At 49.5% G+C, this 18,892-nt stretch overlaps 7 protein-coding genes across 7 annotated transcripts; 2 read left to right on the forward strand and 5 right to left on the reverse strand.

The window, feature by feature from the left end:
- Positions 1-662: 662 nt before the first annotated feature.
- On the forward strand, positions 663-2,222 carry N7525_003501 (tellurite-resistance/dicarboxylate transporter family protein; the record flags this gene model as incomplete). Its single annotated transcript, XM_002559050.1, has 3 exons — positions 663-1,038; positions 1,092-1,818; positions 1,871-2,222. The coding sequence occupies 3 exons, from the start codon at positions 663-665 to the stop codon at positions 2,220-2,222; spliced, it is 1,455 nt and encodes a 484-aa protein (XP_002559096.1).
- Positions 2,223-3,324: 1,102 nt separating this feature from the next.
- Positions 3,325-6,102, reverse strand: N7525_003502 (histone deacetylase hosB; the record flags this gene model as incomplete). Its single annotated transcript, XM_061212726.1, has 1 exon — positions 3,325-6,102. The coding sequence occupies one exon, from the start codon at positions 6,100-6,102 to the stop codon at positions 3,325-3,327; it is 2,778 nt and encodes a 925-aa protein (XP_061069747.1).
- A 634-nt stretch (positions 6,103-6,736) lies between these two features.
- Positions 6,737-7,027, reverse strand: N7525_003503 (uncharacterized protein; the record flags this gene model as incomplete). Its single annotated transcript, XM_061212727.1, has 1 exon — positions 6,737-7,027. The coding sequence occupies one exon, from the start codon at positions 7,025-7,027 to the stop codon at positions 6,737-6,739; it is 291 nt and encodes a 96-aa protein (XP_061069748.1).
- A 1,568-nt stretch (positions 7,028-8,595) lies between these two features.
- N7525_003504 (YggS family pyridoxal phosphate enzyme) lies at positions 8,596-9,435 on the forward strand (the record flags this gene model as incomplete). Its single annotated transcript, XM_002559048.2, has 1 exon — positions 8,596-9,435. One exon carries the CDS (start codon positions 8,596-8,598, stop codon positions 9,433-9,435), a length of 840 nt encoding a protein of 279 aa, XP_002559094.2.
- A 247-nt stretch (positions 9,436-9,682) lies between these two features.
- N7525_003505 (AP-2 complex subunit alpha) lies at positions 9,683-12,681 on the reverse strand (the record flags this gene model as incomplete). Its single annotated transcript, XM_002559047.1, has 4 exons — positions 9,683-9,793; positions 9,849-11,788; positions 11,842-12,176; positions 12,230-12,681. The coding sequence occupies 4 exons, from the start codon at positions 12,679-12,681 to the stop codon at positions 9,683-9,685; spliced, it is 2,838 nt and encodes a 945-aa protein (XP_002559093.1).
- Positions 12,682-13,719: 1,038 nt separating this feature from the next.
- N7525_003506 (putative copper resistance protein Crd2) lies at positions 13,720-14,175 on the reverse strand (the record flags this gene model as incomplete). Its single annotated transcript, XM_002559046.1, has 3 exons — positions 13,720-13,790; positions 13,858-13,953; positions 14,016-14,175. The coding sequence occupies 3 exons, from the start codon at positions 14,173-14,175 to the stop codon at positions 13,720-13,722; spliced, it is 327 nt and encodes a 108-aa protein (XP_002559092.1).
- Positions 14,176-15,322: 1,147 nt separating this feature from the next.
- On the reverse strand, positions 15,323-17,094 carry N7525_003507 (homeobox domain-containing protein; the record flags this gene model as incomplete). The annotated part of the gene is made up of 4 exons (XM_002559045.1): positions 15,323-15,561; positions 15,625-16,259; positions 16,318-16,455; positions 16,508-17,094. 4 exons carry the CDS (start codon positions 17,092-17,094, stop codon positions 15,323-15,325), a joined length of 1,599 nt encoding a protein of 532 aa, XP_002559091.1.
- Positions 17,095-18,892: the final 1,798 nt, after the last annotated feature.

The following is an 18,892-nucleotide window of genomic DNA, read 5'->3' on the forward strand; positions in this document are numbered from 1 at the left end:
TCGAACATATTTCCGAGAACATTTGACGTATCTGACGGTCTGACGGTCCCGTCTATACTGTTCGAAAACAAAAACATCGTTCAAGCATGACTAGTTCCTGTGGATTAGTAGTCTAAAGTAACCTCCAGGACTTAGAAACCGTCCAGTGGTGCCGGACGAGTGCCGATCGAGTGCCGATTCCCGAGGTGAACTCCACGAGTGACGCCGTCCAGTCTATGCGGGAGAATCAGTGTGTGGGATTCGAGGGCTAATGGGATTTGGATTTAATGGGCACTGATGCCATCGATGCACCGAAACCATCCCCTATTCACAACGTTGTATGTACGGGAGTAATGGAATATCAATCGTCTGTTCGCCCATTGCCACTGGTAGATTCTTGCCATTGGTCCCCACATTAATCCACGTCGACCCGAACACCCCGTTTATTCTTTTCTACGGAGCTCTTCGATCGCTACTAATTAAAGGGCTTCAGCAGAAACCCAGAGTCATACATAATTTTTCCCTATGCTAGCATCTTAGCTTTGTTGCGTTACCACCTGCCGTCCATGCTATCATCCTCAAGCAGCACGATAGGACCCCCGAACGAGAGCGGGGAAGTTCAAAATACCAACGCTGTATTCAGCCGTGTGTGCACTTGTTGAATCAAATTGCAGTAAAGAGTGATGGCTACCGAATCCGATCTACCCCGACACATGCGAATTCCCGGTGAAGATGGGTACCGAACACCAACGATAGAAGATGCCGAGCGGGCGCTCTCAATCCTGGGAACCATTGAGGAAAGCCCCGGTGGTGGAGTTCGCGAGGCTCATTCGTCTGCTTTAGAGGCTGCACTACAGCGAGCCTCGTCGCAGGTTACCGCGAAGACGAAGCCGGACAGGGAAGCCGATCCGTGTAGAGAGTATAACGGGCTGGGCCTGTTTGGGCTCAAGCGCACGGTTTCTGGTGAGCTGAGCTGGAAGAAGCGCATTCGCCATGTTACTTGGGCTTATTTTACGCTGACTATGGCTACGGGCGGGTTGGCTAATGTCTTGTATCAAGGTCTGCATGGTCGATTTCATGCTGTTCGGTTGGATATGGCTAACAAGGACCAGTCCCGTTTCGGTTCAAGGGCTTGGATACGATTGGCGTCGTTGTCTTCCTGGTCAATGTCGCTTTGTATCTCATCATCTGGACTCTTCTTCTTGTTCGGTTCTATCATTATCCGTATACGTTCAAGGCGTCCTTCATGCACCCAACGGAGTCACTCTTCGTGCCCGCATCGATAGTATCATTCGGCACGATCCTAATCAACATATCGCAATACGGGCCCGAGAACACAGGTCCGTGGTTGATGCACGCAGTCTGTATTCTATTCTGGATCGATGCCACTCTCGCCGTATTGTTCACAGCGGGCATATACCTCCTTCTTTGGTCGACGCAGACATTCACCATCGCGCAGATGACTCCTATCTGGATTTTCCCTGCTTATCCGATGCTCATCATTGGCCCGCACGCTGGGATCCTCGGTGAAAAGCTAGAACCGTCGCAGTCTCTGCCGGTTATCATTGGCGGTACGACTATCCAGGGAGTCGGCTTCTTGGTTTCGTTGATGGTGTACTCGGCCTTCATATATCGGCTGATGACGCAGAAGCTGCCGAGGGAAAATCTCCGTCCTGGTATGTTTGTCTCCGTGGGGCCGAGCGGGTTTACGGTTGCCGGGCTTGTAACTATGGCGGCCGGGGCGAAGAGGTCGTTTCCGGCCGACTTTATGGGTAATGGGGCGCTGGCTGGCGATGTGTTGAGGATTGTTGTTAATTTTGCATGTCTATGGCTCTGGGGGTAATGTTCAGTTCCTTACTTATCTCTGTCTACTCGGCTAACTCTCCTTCAGGCTAGCCATATTTTTCTTCATTATTGCAAGCGCTGCCCATTGGTCGGCGATTGGACATGGACGCATGGTCTTCTCAATGACCTGGTTCTCATTTGTCTTCCCTAATACTGCCTTGATCACTGCTACTTTTGCTATTGGCAAGGCATTTTCCTGCAAGCCTATTGAAATTGTAGCATGTGGGGCGATACTACCATTGTTGTTGATGTACTTTTTTGTATGCTATATGATGGTTCGGGCCATTTTAACGCGACAAATTTTGTGGCCCCAGAAGGGCGAGGATAGGGATGAGGGTGGATTTGAAATCCATCGGGTTAAACCAGTGGCCGCGGCTGGGGTTCTAGAGGATACATAGGTGCAATACAACTGTTGTATATATATATTTCGATGTGATTTGCGGCAAAGCAGGAATCGCACCACAAAGGAATGAAAAACATGTTATACTATACCTAATAGCATGAATACCAACCACGTGCACTGTAGAAAATATTAGACACAACGAGGAAGTTAAAAGAAAAAAGGGAGAAAAGAAAAAGCAAGTAAAAGACATTCAGAGTACTTGTAAGAAAGGAGACCAAAAAAAACAAAAACAAAAATTAATGGACCCGCCGGGAATTGAACCCGGGACCCCCCGCAAGTCACTGAGGTAGTGCGAAGCGGGTATTATACCCCTAAACCACAGGCCCATTTGATGGAAGATTCGACATCTTTTCGGCATTCGACGTGAAAGAAAGTAAGCTGTATACTCCATTCGCAATAAGGAGATATGAAGTGATATCAGATGTGTCCTCAATTGAGATGATATACTTCCAAGGTTACCTAGTATCATGATTTATCATAATGCATAAAATCATGGAAAGGTATTTATGTACGTAGGAGGAGCTGTCTGTGTATGCTCAATGTTCAACAAATTCACAACCACCATCCTATCAAGCCTAAGCCCTATCCATAGATCCATAGACGACAACCATGTTGGTATCCAGGAACACAGACTCTCGGTCCCTTTGGTTGTCGTTCCTTCCATAATTCCTTGTACAACTTTGTATCCTTGGAACGGCACATTAATGAGGCAACAGAAATCATCTTTTTGGAAGGCGCAATGTCCCCACCAGTCAGTATAAACCCCCCCCTCCCTCGCCCCCTCGTTCCCTTCAAATCATATCGCACTCCTAGCTTGTTCCCTGACTGGTCAATGCCATTGCACTCTACATTGGTTACGCAAACCGCAAAATAAAAAAATAAGTCAATTGTATTAAACAATCAGCCCAGGACCCAACGAAGAGATGAAGAGATAGCTGGGCATCTCAAAATCGTCATCTACTGCCGTGCCACAGTCTACAAAGTCTACACATATGACCACAGAAGTTTAGAGAAATCGAACAATAAATTCTACTAAAGTCAGAAGGGTATCAAAATATATATATATAAAAATGGAAGAAAAGATCATGCCTGCCACCTTAGACATCCTCCATCGTGGCATCCTTGGCCGCGGTCAGGGGAGAACTGCCGGCGGAAGCTCGGCTGCTTCCGCCAGAGTTACTCCCACGCTTCTTCTTCCCCTTCTTGGGGGACTTTGAGCTTCGGTCACGGCGGTGGTGGTCAACCGCACCGCCGGACAACTTGCGGCCACGACCGGGCTCCCGCGCCGGCATGTTGAGAATTATCCGGGGGCCGCTCCTGACTCCCCCCACGGAATTTGGAATCTGCGGGACTGGGGGGAGGTTCAGGGGGCTGACACCCCGGTGCGGAGTTCCCGCACGCGTCAGACTGGTGCTCTTCCGACGGGAGGCATCCACGGACGGTGAGGCTTCGCGGGAGGCCGCAGGGACGGTCGTGGCGGCAGTGGTGGTTTTGGGGGTTTTCGGCCCCTTTCGGGCCTGGCGTCGTGGGGTGGCTGGGCGGGGGGTGGTTGGCACGGGGGCCGACTCCTTGGGCTTCCGCGAGCGCAGCTGGCGCCCCTTCTCGACGGGGATTATGAGGTCAAGACCCCCGTCCTGGGCGCTCTGCTCTCGCCGCTGGCGGTTCAGCTCCGCCGGGCGGCAGCTCAGGGTCTGGCGGTCATTGGGGATGATGAGCTTTGAGAGCTCCCCCGTGGCTACCGCCCAGCTCACTTCTGGCAAAGGGGCGACGGCGATGTTGGCTTGGAGGTCCCCGGTAGACCTCCGGTCTTTGCCCGGGGCGACGGCCTTTGCCGCAAAGGACTTGGTTGCTGTCAGGTAGGTGGCAGTACTCTTCTTGCGCCCTTTGCTGGGCGTTGGAGCCATGATGGCATCCAATTCTCTCAGACTATTCTGAGACCACCACTCACTTTTGAATGAGTTTTCACTCAGACCTGACAGATGACTGAGCACACCGGAGGACAATGCGCGGTCACTGTAGCCGCCCTCGAGGACGCTGATGACACGCCCATCTACACCGAGGTCTTCCTCTTGCGACATGCGGATGACATCCGCGGTGAACTTGGCGTAGAATTCAGTCGGAACATTCACGCTGTGACGTTGCATGCCGTTGCCTTCCCACTCGCTGGCATCAAATCCGGCGGAGATAAAGATTGCCGCTTTGGGCATCGGGGAATTCGGGTTCTCTTGTCGTTCCTGATTGAGTTCGATTGTACGTTCGCGTAGGAATGAGCGGGCTTTGGCGAGCAATGCGTTGTATTTCGTCTGGTATAATTTCCAGAACCCATCCAGATCAGTCCACTTTTCAAGATGAACGTTCCAGATGGACTGGTTGTGTGCTTCGAGACAGAGGCTGGCACCCATGACTTTCTCGCGCTCGCCATTCTCACAAGGGAAAGAGTTCACATCATGCAAGCTGTAGTAGCCAATGGCTGCTTTGGTGTATGGAGGAGCGTCTTCATATTCCTTGAATTTCGTGGCATCAGTTTTGGCTAAGTCGGCCTTCTGTGCTTTGTTGAGTAATTTGGAGTTGTGGTCGAATGTGATGTCCTGAGACCCATCACCATGGTGAAGATCGAAGTCAAGGATCGCAGCGTGGGTCAGACCGTGGTTTGTTGCTGCGTGAGAGATTCCGACATGGACGTTGTTGATCCAGCAAAAGCCGGAAGGGTGGTCAGCTGAACAATGGTGACCGGGAGGTCGAATGCAGACGAATGCTCGCTGGATCGGACCAGGCTTGAAAACAAGATCCACTCCTTCGCAGACGCCCCCCAGGGCTCCTTGGAAGGCATTCACAGACTCTGAGCATAAGTAGAGATCGTTATTATTCAGGGCGGGGCCAGTTGTCCCAAGCCCGTCGTCTTCTTTTGTCCGTTGCCTGGCAAGTTCATTTCCATCCATGATGAGGCGTGTCTCTGCACGGTCACCCATCCATTTCAATTCTGACATCCACCGGGTCCCATGGACATCCGTAACAGTACTATCAGACAAATGCACCTTGCGATCAGACTTGACAATTTGGAAAGGAACGTTCATCTCGCTCAAGCTCAAACTTGGGTTTGGCGCAAGCTCTTCCGCATACCGAGAGCCGAGGCGGACGTAGGCTGCAGATATGCCTACTGCGCAGGCGCGGATGCGCTCTGGTCTTTCGACAATTCTCTCGAGAGTTCGTTTTGGCGCTTCAAGCTGAGAGTAGCGATGGCCGTAGCAGTCGTCATGAACAATAACCGCAGTTTTAGTGTTGACACCACCAGATCGATGTAATTCAAGCTCTTTTGAGAAGTGCTCAGCCGCGACAGACGAAGCAGTCGGGACTGGAGCTTCTGGAGCTGGGCTGAAGACAAGGCGTGCAGGGTGCATTGCGGGTGACGTTGCGGTGGTTGGCGACCCCGCAGAGGTGAACGACGTGCGACGTGATAGATCAGGGGTTGGAGATGAAGACTTGAGTGGTTGCGAGACCGAACGAAGAGATGCAGCGGACTTGCGCTTTTGTAGTGGTGCAATTGACTTGCGTCGTTCGTCTCGAACAGAAACGGAACCGGCTGTTTGTGAGACAGATTGCACAGGTTGACTTGGTTGTAAAGAGACAACTTGAGCGGGTTGGTTGGGCTGTAGAGGAATAGCAGGTACAGGTGGAGTGTGCACAGATTTAGAGGGAGGAAGATAGGATGGAACAGGAGAAAGACGAGGTGATGAAGGCAATGGAGTCGCCGCCGCTAGAGTCAGGCGATTCAGAGAATCGATCATTTCACAATGCGCCTCATCAATATTGTTGTTCTTGACGCCATTGTCCCCTAATGGCGGGTCCTCCTGAGTGGAGGGGAGCTTGTATTCCATCTTGCAGATATCGACTCTACTACAAAGGGCCAATACACGATGTCTCTTCGATGTCTCTTCGATGTCTCTTCTGATTCAATACGAAGTAAAAGGCGATAGATAATAGGTCGAGGTTCGATGAATAGGAAGGGGAAACAAAAGAAACAAAGGGTGGAGATTCACATGTTTGGGTTAAGCCACATGTGGCAAGGGTTCGGTCGATCACCAGACCATAGAACAACGACATACAACGACATGCATATGTACGTTCTTATATTTATGTCTATCTTTGATTGTTGATCTCTTTGATCTTCTTTGACTCTGTTCTTATTGTCTATAACCACAATCAAGTTGTATGCTCTTCATTGATAGGTTTTGTAACAGTCCAGAATCATACTTCATGCTCTCTATTAGAACTCATGTCTAATACTAATATGAAATAGGAAAGAAAAAAGAACTTAATAAAGACAAGAATCAAATCTCATGCAGATCATCTAGACCATTGCATTCACGTTACATATCATCTGGAACACCATAAACCCGCAGGAGTTCCATCTTTCCAAAAAAAAACCGAGACCGCAAATCCCCCAACACCAAAGCTGTAAAAGGATAAACAAAGAAGAAATGGAAAAATATGTCAAATGTAAGTGTCATCCTAACGCGATCGCAGACCCCGCCATTGATACCACTGATACCAACGGCGCCCGAAAGAATCCTTTTCACCAAGGGAATCCTGAGATCGGCGGCCCACCTTGCTCTCCTTCTTGCGGGTCTCCTTCTCAGACTTGAAGCCACGCGTGGCGTGCGAGTTGCAGAAACAGTGCATGTGCACGGTCTCCACGCTGACACCCGGGCAGCCGTTCCGGCGGTGGGCGGCGCAGACGCTGTTGCCGGCATCTTCTTCGCATTGGCACCATTCGTAGAGTGTAAAGTATTGGCGACACATATTGCTTTTGTTGGATGCTGTTCTTTAAAGTTGCAGTTGACTGTTGCGGGGTGTCCCGTAGGTATCCGCAGTCCCTTTCTGATAGTTGATAGTTGATAGTTGATGGACAATGGAAAATGATATGATTTCAGAATGCGTCGAGCAAGGTGGCTGCGAATGGATATTGACAATGGTGTATTGGCAAGGAAATGAGGATGTCAAATGCCAAATGGTGTGTAAATGTGTAAAAATGGGTTCCAGCGCTGGACCTGTATAGCTACTAGGCCTTAATCGGAAAGCACCGGAAAGTATGCTTTGTAGCGGGTGATGTCGAGATGCTCAGAGATTTGAAAGTGTTGTTCAGACCAGCTGAAATGAGACGTCACGATGGAGAGTTGCAGATGTCGGCAGGGAGAAAGGATCGGATATAATGGACAATTAGCTCTTTTTAAGTTCTTTCTGCCTAATGTAATGATGAGATAGGTCATTGATCGTGTCTATGAATGGATCCACAGCTATTGATTGGAGCTGACGTCAAAGAAACCCTTTTGATTATGATCCACGGGGTATTGGGTATTATAACTCATATTACTAGTGGGCTTATATATCATTAGTGGGCTTTTTACCTTGCCTAGACTTTACCCCATCCGTCGGCTGAGAGCTGCAGGTTACATCAGACAGGTGGTATTCTCGCCGAGGGCGCGATGGGACTTGGTACCACTATTTTTGCTCTTGGACAGATCTAGACTTGTATTAGTTAGCTACTTTTAACACCATCTAGGCAGCAAACTTGGCGCTCTGAGGGGGTTACAGGGTGAGGTAATGAAAATTGGACTTGTTCTTAGAAGAGAAACTAAAAAAAGAAAAGAAAAGAAAAGAAAAAGAAGAGCGGCGGCTATTGTTCTGTTTCAACAGGTTGAACAAAGGTGGGAAATAGAATCATGCAGAAAACATTAAAAATAGAGATCAAGGTTCTGCATCTAAAGGAGGTGCTAGTTTGAAACTCAATACAATCTGATCGACAAGACCAGCCGAGAGCCCTGACAGTTTTGAGACGAACTGGGGGGATCCGCCCATACCCGGCGCTCCGCAGGGGTCTCTTTTCCGAGCGTGCAGATCCGTGATTGGAGCAGAGGTCTGTCTGGCTTGCCGCCAGGATCTCGCATCGGGACTACCTACCGGGCAACTGTATCGTCTAGCGCCGAGGGGGAAAATAGAGTTTGCACTCCAGTTGACATTCTTGGATAGATCGAGATAGATGATCTCATCGTCGATTTAAGGATGCAAACGGAAAAGTGAAATAAACTGTGAGGCGCAGGATGGTGGTGTGGCGGTGCACACAAGTCACGTGTGGCGGGATACTTTCCGAGGGAAATTACTTAGGTGCCTGAGGCTCTCATCAAAAGTCCCACCTTCTATCCATAGCTCGGGTTTGATTTACCTCGACTCAATTGACGGAGCACGTTCTTGCATTCCCTACCTACCCCCAAACTCCCAATAATATATCCCCGAAAGGAGTACACCACCCCAACCAACCGACCAACACCAACAATCACAATCGACACAACAACAACCCCACTCAACCTGCAATGACAACCAACACACCACCGCAACCCCCAACAATGACCCCAGCAACACCAGCGCGCGCCGCCGCCCTTCTCTCAAATCTAGCAGCTGTGCGCGCGCGGGTGAGCACTGCCGCCCTCCAATCTCCAATCCCCAGCAAACCAATCCGACTCGTCGCCGTCTCCAAGCTCAAGCCCGCATCCGACGCACTGGCACTACACCAAACCCCAGGATCGCAACTCCACTTCGGCGAGAACTACCTTCAAGAACTACTTGAAAAGTCGCGCCTGCTACCTGCAAGTATCAAATGGCACTTCATCGGCGGGCTGCAGAGCAACAAGTGCGTAACGCTTGCGCGGGACGTTCCCGGGCTGTGGGCAGTCGAGAGCGTAGACTCGGAGAAGAAAGCGAAGTTGCTGGATAAAGGGTGGGGTGACAGGAGTCCTGAAATGGCTGCTACGAACCACGACGAGGATGGGAGGCTGCGGGTCTATGTTCAGGTTAATACGTCTGGCGAGGAGAATAAAGCTGGCATTGAGCCTGCTGGCGCGGCGGCGCTTTGTCGATATGTTCGTGAACAGTGTTCCCGGCTTAAGTTGCAGGGTTTCATGACTATTGGGGCTATTGCGAGATCGCGGGTGACGACGGTGGAGAATGAGAATGAGGATTTTGTTTGCTTGAGTGACACGAGGGATCGGGTGGTTAGGGAGCTTGGATTGGTTGGGGATGAGGCTGCGTTGGAGCTTAGTATGGGTATGAGCTCGGATTTCGAGGGGGCGATTGCTCTTGGTAGTGATCAGGTTAGGGTTGGGACTACGATCTTTGGGGATCGGCCGCCTAAGGCGGAGGCGAGTGTTGTGTAAGTTTGCTGGGTGGGTCACGACTTATGATTTTGTGAAAATTAAACTTAAAACTTGTTGGCTTCTGGTGGTTTCACCAGAATGCTGATTGTTAGATGTACGATGTACCGTATGCATAGCACTTCTATTTGTTTACTGGCAAGGGTTTATACACAAAGAGATGCTATGTTCCACAGGAACCTTGTTAATATTTTACTTGGTAATCCAATTAGAGATATACATGAATGCTCCCATATCTCCTGCAGACGCCTTAATCGAAGGCTTCATCTGCTCTCATGCCCTGCGCCAGCTTCAGCTCCATCTGTCTGGCCAGTGCCTGCGGGACCTCTTCTTGGGTGGCACGAATAGTGACGCGATACATCTGAGAAGAATTAGCATGGCGACAGCAAAATAATTGGAAGAGTTTTGATACATACCTTCTTTTCGTAGTTGGGCTCCAGCCGCAGCAGACAGCCCGTCTTGCCTCCCTCGAATTGGTACACGGCGCACCCAACAATGTTTTGAGCGTTTGGATCGACACCATCCAAGATCTTGAATGAGAATCCCTCGACAATCTTCCTGGTGAATCTCTCATTGATGGTCTTGTTCTTACCCAGCAAGCCAAAGGTCTTCTGGCATTCCAGCGGTCCACCACCGATCTGGCGCCATCGCTTGAAGAATTCCTCGGCCGACAGAGACGAGGATTCCATGTAGCGGTGCATTAAAACAGGCAGCTGAAGTGTGTAGGCCTGGAGAGCACCGGCCAAGTATGAGATACGGATGGTAGGCGCATCCGTGAAGGGACCATGGGCTGTGCAGAACAGAGTCTGCTGTGTCTGGCCGGCAGCCGGAATTGTTGGTTCGGGCAGATTCTTCGTGTCGATCTTCAATTGAGGAGAGGCCGGGTTGTCGACGGTGGTGGTAAGAGACCCAATGGCGTACGTGGATTTGTTGGAAATGTAGAGCTTCAGGACACCCATAGGGCCGCGGTACTCCGAGCGCAGCCCGACTTGGATCTGTGCATCTTCGAAGAGCACACCCTCGCGCGAGAAGAACAGTCGGTTGTAGCCGATGTCCCATTCTGGGGTCAAATGAGCGGCACTGGCCATGTTGGGTGCTGGGGCAGACGGACCGCTCAGATCAAGGCCTGCTAGGTCGCCCGATGCACTGGCCGCATTAGACGCGCTTGCCGGGCTGGCTGGAGCATTGCCAGATCCAGTGCGCGTGCCGTGAACGATTGTCGTGAAGGTACGCTTGAGACCGGTGTTCTGTGCCAAGAGCATTTCCTGCTTGTCCGCATTCGCGTCCTTGCCACCGATAACCCAGGTCTTCTTCTCACTCGCACCGGCTGTCTTCTGGTGTAGTCGAGAAAGTAGAATGGAGGTTCGCTCCGAGAATGGCGGCATTTCATCGCAGACCGTTCGCAGCAGATCGTCAGTCGGGAGAGTCGCCAGTGACAGGTATTCAAATGCTCGCTGCTGCAGTTCGGAGTCGGGAGAATGGCTGTACAGGCGGAAGATTTGCAATAGCTGAGGTTTGATTTCGGGGAACAAGTTAACAAACTTGACAAACGACGAGAGGATCATGGCCCGCGCGTTGTCGGAACTGGAGAACATCTTGGCCTGCAGGGCCAGGAATTGCTCAATAGGGCTTGAGCCTGCGTTTTCGGCGATGAGGTGGCCGTACTCGCCCAAGACATAGCAGCCGATTTTCACCAAGCTTTCGTGGCAATCAGACTTCAAGTAGCCCAGCAGGGTGTGTGCTGCATAAGCTTGTAGTTCTTCGTTGTTGGTCACGATCTGGATCACTCGTTGCCATACTTCGTCGTTCACATGTTCTCCTGCCAGTGAGAGCAGTTTCAATGTCATGTCGATGTACCACTGTGCATCGGCGGCGTATTTCTCGGTAAGAATAGCGACCTTGAGTACCATTTCCTCTCGAATGGCATAATCGGCGGTCTGCAGGTATCGCAAAAGCTCGTTCACAATGGGCCCGGCATTACTGGTATCACACATACTGTACAACAGGTCCAATCCTTTACGACGAACACTGATATCGCGGTCTCGAAGTGAGCCCAGGATGATGTTCTGGTGCTTTTTAATTGGGTCAAGGGTTTCGGCTCGAGCGGCGAAGTGGGTCAGCGCATCCAGACCAAGGTATCGAACGTTGGTCTCCCGAGACTGAATGTATTTGCCTAGGCGGGTGGATATTTGCATCATGAGATTGTGCTCAGAGTCGAGGTGGATAAGGAGATTGATGGCTTCGAAAAGGATGGCGTTCTGGGCATTATTCTGCTGGACGTTCTTGGGTGTTTCCATTGCAGCTTGCATCATCTGGGAGAGTGATTCTCGAATGATCTCGCGAACATGGCTGTCCTCTGTAACTATATGTGAGAAACTGAGCTATAAGCTGCCACGGCACTAAACATACCTGATGGAGGATAGTATTGCAACAGGCGCAAGAACTTAACCTGAATCCATGGACAAGGTACACGGTAGTAGAGGTAGTCCGGGGCGATATCGTTGTCAACCACAATCCGCTTCAATCGTTGTGCAGCCTTGACGTAACAGCCTTTGTATTCCTCTGGCAAATCCTGAGCTAGCGCCATGACCAAAGAGGTGACGGAGAGCGTTACTCCCATGTCAGGGTCGTCCATAATCGATATGATTCTTTCGGCCCATTCGTTTCGTACAATGCCGGGGTATTTGCGGTACAACCGAAGCAATGTTAAAGCGGCCTTCTTTTTGACGAAAGATTTGGAGGTACTGGGAAATGTCAGAATAATCATAAACAAAAACAAGGAACGTCCCAAACTCACGGTGAAATGAGCAGCCTGTGAACCTCCGAGCCGAGTGCTTCTCCGAGCTCTCTACCACCCACATTAGCCACAGCATGCAGGGCCAAGCAGTTATTCAATTCATGGTGATCGAGCAGATCCTTCCGAATGCTGTTGACAACCAAATGGAGTAGCTCGTGCTCTTCATGCAAGAATAACGTGACAGCCAAGTATCCGATCTGCTTCTCAGAGTACTTAGACGAAGAGATCAAGTTGACAGCCTCGAGATGGCCGAAGTCCACATCGTAACCCTGAATGTAGACGTAAAGCAATTTGCAAACGTATTTCTTCTTCTGGTAACCATTGAGATTTCCAGACTTAAACTTCTGCCGAATATTGGCCAGCTCCTTATTCACGCGCTTCTCCTCGAGTTCTCTAGCACGGGCATTCCGCAGATCAGCAATGAACTGCACAAGCCCTCGCATCGACGACATAGCGACGGCAACAGCGGAGCGTGTTATCAGCCCACGGACGCGAAAAATAAAATCAAAAATAAAATGACGACTATCGTATGGCGGGGGTTTCGATCGAGGTGCGCCCTCGCATGCCACGCGGGATTATCACCTCAGGGGGTTCGCGATCGGACGCACGTCACACAACCATGTCCCAGTTATGTTGGCGTGTCGATTGTGGGGCATTGGCTATGCGGCGTGTCGGGTGATGGATTTCCGGGCTCGTGGAAGCACCTTGGAAAACAGGGGGTTGTGGTGTAAGGGAGTTGAATTCTGGGGGAGCTGTCAGCAACGGTTGATTGGTGTGGACCGGAGGTATCCGAACCACGGCAACATACAAAATAGCGACCAGGTTAGAGATCCCAGGATAAATAGGCCGAACAGCACGCGAAGTCGAGATGAGTCCATCCCCGTAACTTGTCCGCCCGTATTTCATTTGGGCCACTTCCGCTGTCGATCAGCTCGGGTTCCGCTGTGGCGGTATGTGGCGGCGGAGGAATACTGATCCGATGTGGCGGTGCAGGGTGCGAAGTGTAGATGTGGAAGTAGAAGTCGTAGTTGTATTTGCTGGTTTGGACAGAACTCAACAGACTGATTCCTAAGGCCGCTTGGGAAAGAGTCTGATTTACTGATTTTTTAATATGCTTCCCTCGATCTGCATCTTCCCATTCGAAACAAGCTTTGAGGCTCGACACGTTGTACCAAGTCTATTTTAAGAAGTATGTATATTCCCGTTTCATAGTCACCCAAGTCCATTTCGAGCTTTCAATGCACTAAACAAATCTAGCCTACGCGTGACCCGCGGTTATTTCTTTCCTATACAGATTCCAGTGAAAGATTGGATAGAATTAAAATCTCGTTTCGTATCTCATTCAGTAGGGAATGATAACCCTAAGCAACCTCAACCAGTAAAAATGCCCAAGCCCAAGACGCCACCACCCCATCAAGGCAGGGATGAAAAATGCAATTATCAGACAGAGAACCCCCATCAAAGCAAAAGATATAAGTGAATCGAGTCACTTAAGCGGTGCCAGTGAAGTCCACCTCGAGGGCGGAATCAACAGCAGCAGCCTTCTCACAGGTGCAAGAAGCTGGAGTGAAAGTTAGCAGGGCATTCGACACCACAAATCACATTTCCAGAAGGAGACTAAAGCTCACCTTGAGGACGGCTGCCACAGGCACACTTCTCACCAGCGATAGGCTGGTTCTCAGTGACAGAGCGCTCACAGGTGCATTGGCCAGCTGGGCGAGAGCCTATTTTAAATATGTTAATATATGTGTCTCTTCAAGATCATCAGAATAGTGTAATCACATACGGCATGAACAGCGGGGACCAGATACGGTGTTCTCGGAAGAAGCTTTATTGCAGCTGCAGTGGAGGGCGCTCTGTTGGCCGCAGGAGCACTTGGCCTGGGCGGCACAGACGCAGGAGCCATCTTGGCTGGTCTTGCAGCAAGTGGTGGTAGGGTGGACCATTTTGGCGGGTTGATTTGATATGACGGTTGATGAAGATTGAGAGGTGATGTTGAAGGTGAGGGATTTGTGAGTTTGCAAGATTGAAGGATAAAAGCTTAGAAATGTGATCGTTTTGAATCAATATGAGTGTGTCAGAGAGAAAGAAAATACCATGCTGCTTCTACGAGTTCCTTTATATACTCTCTTCTGCATGCGTCAGAGGCTGAGTGTATGGGTGGTGATTATCAATTGCTGGGCTTTGATTGGTCCAGAATAAAGATGTCACGTGATACGGTGTTGTGTTTCGGTGGACGTTGATTGGCCCATCGTAGAGACACGCAAATACACGTCGCTTGACTGGACGATGTGGCCGGTGGATGTGAGAAAAGAAGAATTTGCTTACTTTTGTCTTCATTCTGATTCGATAGGGATTTGGATGACCTCCAGGGAGGGCTGTGGTTTGGTGGCTTGTAGGCTATGCAAGCAAGGGAACTATTGTTTACTTGCATCGGGAGCTATGACCTCAAATGGGTCAAATTCCGATAGCACGAAAGTACGTATTCCGTACCAAAGAATCGGATATTGGATGTTGTATGTTATGAAAGTAGATGAAAGTAGAGAAACGACTTGGTTTATTTGGTTCAATTAAATCGTAGACTCTAAGGTCTGTCTGTTTCTAAACGCTAAACACCCGTGGACGGTAACGTCTATCTCTGTACCATTTCGACCTTTTTCACCCCAGGCTATGCAGCGAGATCAGAAACAATTAATATTAGACAAACTGTCTTCCAGACAATGATCGCTAGATTCCAGACCAGACCAAAAGAAAAGCGACAGAAATAGGAACATGATATAAAAACAAACGAAGCAGACAGATGCAGACAAGAAAAAGCTTTTAAAAAGATAATTAGTAACACAAGACACAGAAAGAAAAAAACCCAAGAAAACCCAAAAACCAGAAACCAGAAACCAGAAATGGTGAACGCTATGACAATGATTAATGATTAATACTCGCTGATATAGATCGCGGATCCTTGGTTAACCCAGCTAACCAGTTAACCAGAATGTTGAATGGAGACGAAGGAAAAGATGCGGAAAGCAAAACGAGAATGTCGTATACAAGACAAGTGGTAGCCGTTTGTTTTCAGAGCCCACTGTCTTGCTTCCCTCACTGCTGAATATAGTTGGGGTAGTTGTAAGATGGCTCCGAAGTTGGGAGACTCAGAGTTGAGGTGTTTGCTTGTGTGTAGGGAACCGCTGTGCCCATTGGGCCTGCAGTGGAGTCGTAAGGATAGGGCCGATATTCTTGTGCTGCTGAAACTGGCAGGTTCTGCATGGTAGCCATGGGTCGGCCTTGAGTTGGTAATTGAGAGCCCATTCCAAGATTGTAGCTTTGTTGTTGGGAGCCTATATGAAATTATGTTAGAAAGGCATTTGGGAAAGGTCGAGAGAACGAGGAAAGAAACTGACCTAAGTTGTTCATATCGTAGGTAATATGTGAACCTTGAGTGTCTGTCGGCGACACCGAGCCCTCGAACGATTGGTGTTGGTCATAGGGTCCCATACCTGGATGACGAGGCATGGCGTATTCCATGGGTCGTCTCATATACGGCAGACCTGGCTGATTTGGCTGGGGCCCCGCGAAGCGATTGTGCATAGGATACCCCGCATATGGCGACGGATGGGCCGACGCATCGGACAGGCTGCTTGATCTGGTGACTGGGTAATCGTTGCGGATGGTTCTATGTAAATCGGACATGGACGCAGACGCAGCAGGACGGAACATCATGTTTGACTGAGACAAGCTGTCATTTCGTCCAGTCGAAGAGATGTATGTTCCTGCTGTTGATGCAGAACTGAGAGGCGAGACGAGATAGTCATCTTCGTTTGGTCGGGTGTAGCAATCGGTACGCAGTGTTCTCAAAGCCCCGAAATCTGGATTTGGAACCCCGTAACCTTGGGGAGATGCTACTGGCGTGACACCTGATTGTTTGCCCTCAAAGGGCGTGCGGAGAACTTTTGTGGTATCGAAATCGTCAGGAAGGGCCCGAGATTTGAGCATTCTCTCCCGATCATTCGTAGTGAGACGCTTGAGCTTTGCTCGCCTGGCAGTACATCCACATTAGCCAAAGACAGACGATTCAAACTAGTTGAACACCGTACCTATTTTGGAACCAGACTTGCACTTGACGCGGGGTCAACCCAGGGATTTCCCTCGACAGACGTTCTCGATGAGCCGCATCGGGATGTGCCTGGCGAGTGAACTCGCTCATCAGAAAGCGGGTTTGGTTATGTGTTAAACTATACTTCTGTCAGCAACAATGCGTTATACTTCGAAGACAAAATTCCGTACCGAAAACGCTTCATCTTCTTCTTCTCCATCGAAGGCGATCTATTGTCGTCACTACCCATCATATCCTTATCATCATCAGGACTGATCGTCGATTCTCTCTCGTGGTCGTCTCTCGGGTCATGACCAGAAAAGGATGAAGCACCCGTCTCTTCAGGGTGACCACCGTGCCCGACCAGGGGCTGAACGGCCGAAAAGCCCCGCTGATTGAGACTCGGGATCTCCAACTTAACACGCGGAAGCATATCCTGTTTCGCCGCCTCCAGCCGGTGGTTGACCGTATCCCGTGAAGCATCTCTCTCCAAGTACGGCGCTGAACCCATGCTGACAGGTTGTGCCTGGTTATTCAAGGCGTTCTCGGCCTTATAACCAGTCGGCTGCATCTCCACAGGACGAGCGGGGGCGTGCACAGGAACAGGAACGCCAGGCTCCTCTTTCTTCTGCACAGATAGCCGTGGCGAGATAGTTCTGGGCCCTAAAGAGATTCTCTCGCTATTTCGGGTTGATAGATGAGATGAAACTGCAGATAGGGGAGAAGGAACTGGCGAAGATAATGAAGGCAACCAAAGGCAAGGGCCGCCGACTGACATGGTAAGGGTCTAGTTTTGGGTGTGCGTATGTGTTGCCCTTACTCACGATAGTTCAAAACCAAAAGACAAGTTCTCTTTTGAAAAGGGAAAAGAAGTAGAAGACTTTCAACAGAGACAATAGGAGAAATTCTAGCCCAAAAAGGAAACGGTAGACTCCCCCGATATGAGACGTTGGTGGGTCTGATCGAAGTGTCGTTAAGGAAAAAAAAAAGGGTCAGGGTTCTGCAATTAAAGTAAAGGGTGAAAGCTCCAGACTTTGAAGAAAATAAGGAAAGGGGATTAAAGCCAAAAAGCATGCGTGGCAGGTGAAAAGGAACCGGTGTGTTTTCCAGAAGAGGAGAAGGAAAAAACAAGGCCCAAACGAGGATAAGACGTCAAGCGGGACATCTGTCTCCAGCCTTTATTATTATTTTTCTTTTCTCTTCTCTGGATCTGAGATCGGTTCTTGATTCCTGATGATCGTTACGCAGCTGGGCAGTAACTATAAGATGTTGAGAGAGAAGCATCCACCAAAGTGAAAATGTGGTACCTGGGATACACGCCGCTAGGCTAGGATCGACCGGAGGTATCCTGTGAGGCAAATAGGTCTTAATAGCCAAGCGAGGTCATAGTGGGAATACAGGGATATTAAACGGAATGGGAGGGTCCACCACTTTAGCCCGATAAATCCCATATACATATAACTTGGAATATAATGTAGCTATTCATCTTCTCATGGTCTACAATGTTGTACTCCGTACATCAGAACATTCAAGCGCAAAAGAAAAAGAAAAAGAAAAAGAAAAAGAAAAAAACTTATACCTGGTTCAGCTGAATCAATTCTCAGGTGGGCCTGAGAGGTGTGAGACTAATGCTGTACATGTATGGAGTACAATGTAGAAAGTCCAACAAGACATAGACTCAGTGAGTCCACAGATCAACACTCGATCTATTTTACCTGGATGAAGATCATATACCGAACGGTCCATAGCGGCAGCCGTTAACCTCGTTGGTAAAACATCAGGTTACAGATGGTATAGATGGTATGGGACGATACGGGTGCCTAGTATTATCAGAAACTAAAAGGATCGTCTCGGAGAATAAAATAGTAGCCTCCGATCCAATGCCCATATCCGGCCTAAAGCCATTTTACCCGTAAGGCGTCCCTGGATACGATACAGAAGATTCCAAACAGAATACGGCGTACATGGTAAAAGAATAGAATCCTGTACCGGACAGACTTTATGATAATAACGGCCGAATGCTCATGGAAGCCGTATGGATGGCAATTGTCTAGGCTGAAAAGCTGGGAACCTCCACGTCAACTCAGCTGAAGCTTGGATGGTAAAGGGGACAAATGGGTCCTGCGGGACCTGAGACCCGGAAGTGGGAAACTCAAGATAAAGGAGACAATGGCATACTTGTATGTCTTATATTCTCGAGGAGAAATATGCAATCGACCGAGGATCTTAGCTCGGATCGGTATACGGAGGACGGAGCAGACAGATGAGACAGAGAAGGAAAAGAAGAAAATCCTGATTCTCCCGTTACTCCGTCCAGATGTAAGACCCTCCACCGGAACGCGCATACCAGGCCATGTGGGAAGGACCTAGTGGCGTGCTGAGGATCCATAAGCGGGCAAGCTGAGCCGCCGGACAGGGCTATCGATCAAAAGGATGAGAGCCACTCAGCGGGCTGCCCGCCACAACTCCATGGACTCGGAAAGAAGCGAAGTCGAGACGTGGATTATCCACTGAAATTGACTGGAAATAATAATAATAACTAAAGAAAATAACCAAAAAAGAATTAAAAATAAAAA

The sequence above is a fragment of the Penicillium rubens genome (assembly GCF_028828025.1).
Source record: "Penicillium rubens strain IBT 27055 chromosome Unknown utg000002l_segment0_segment0, whole genome shotgun sequence".
Taxonomy (NCBI): domain Eukaryota; kingdom Fungi; phylum Ascomycota; class Eurotiomycetes; order Eurotiales; family Aspergillaceae; genus Penicillium; species Penicillium rubens.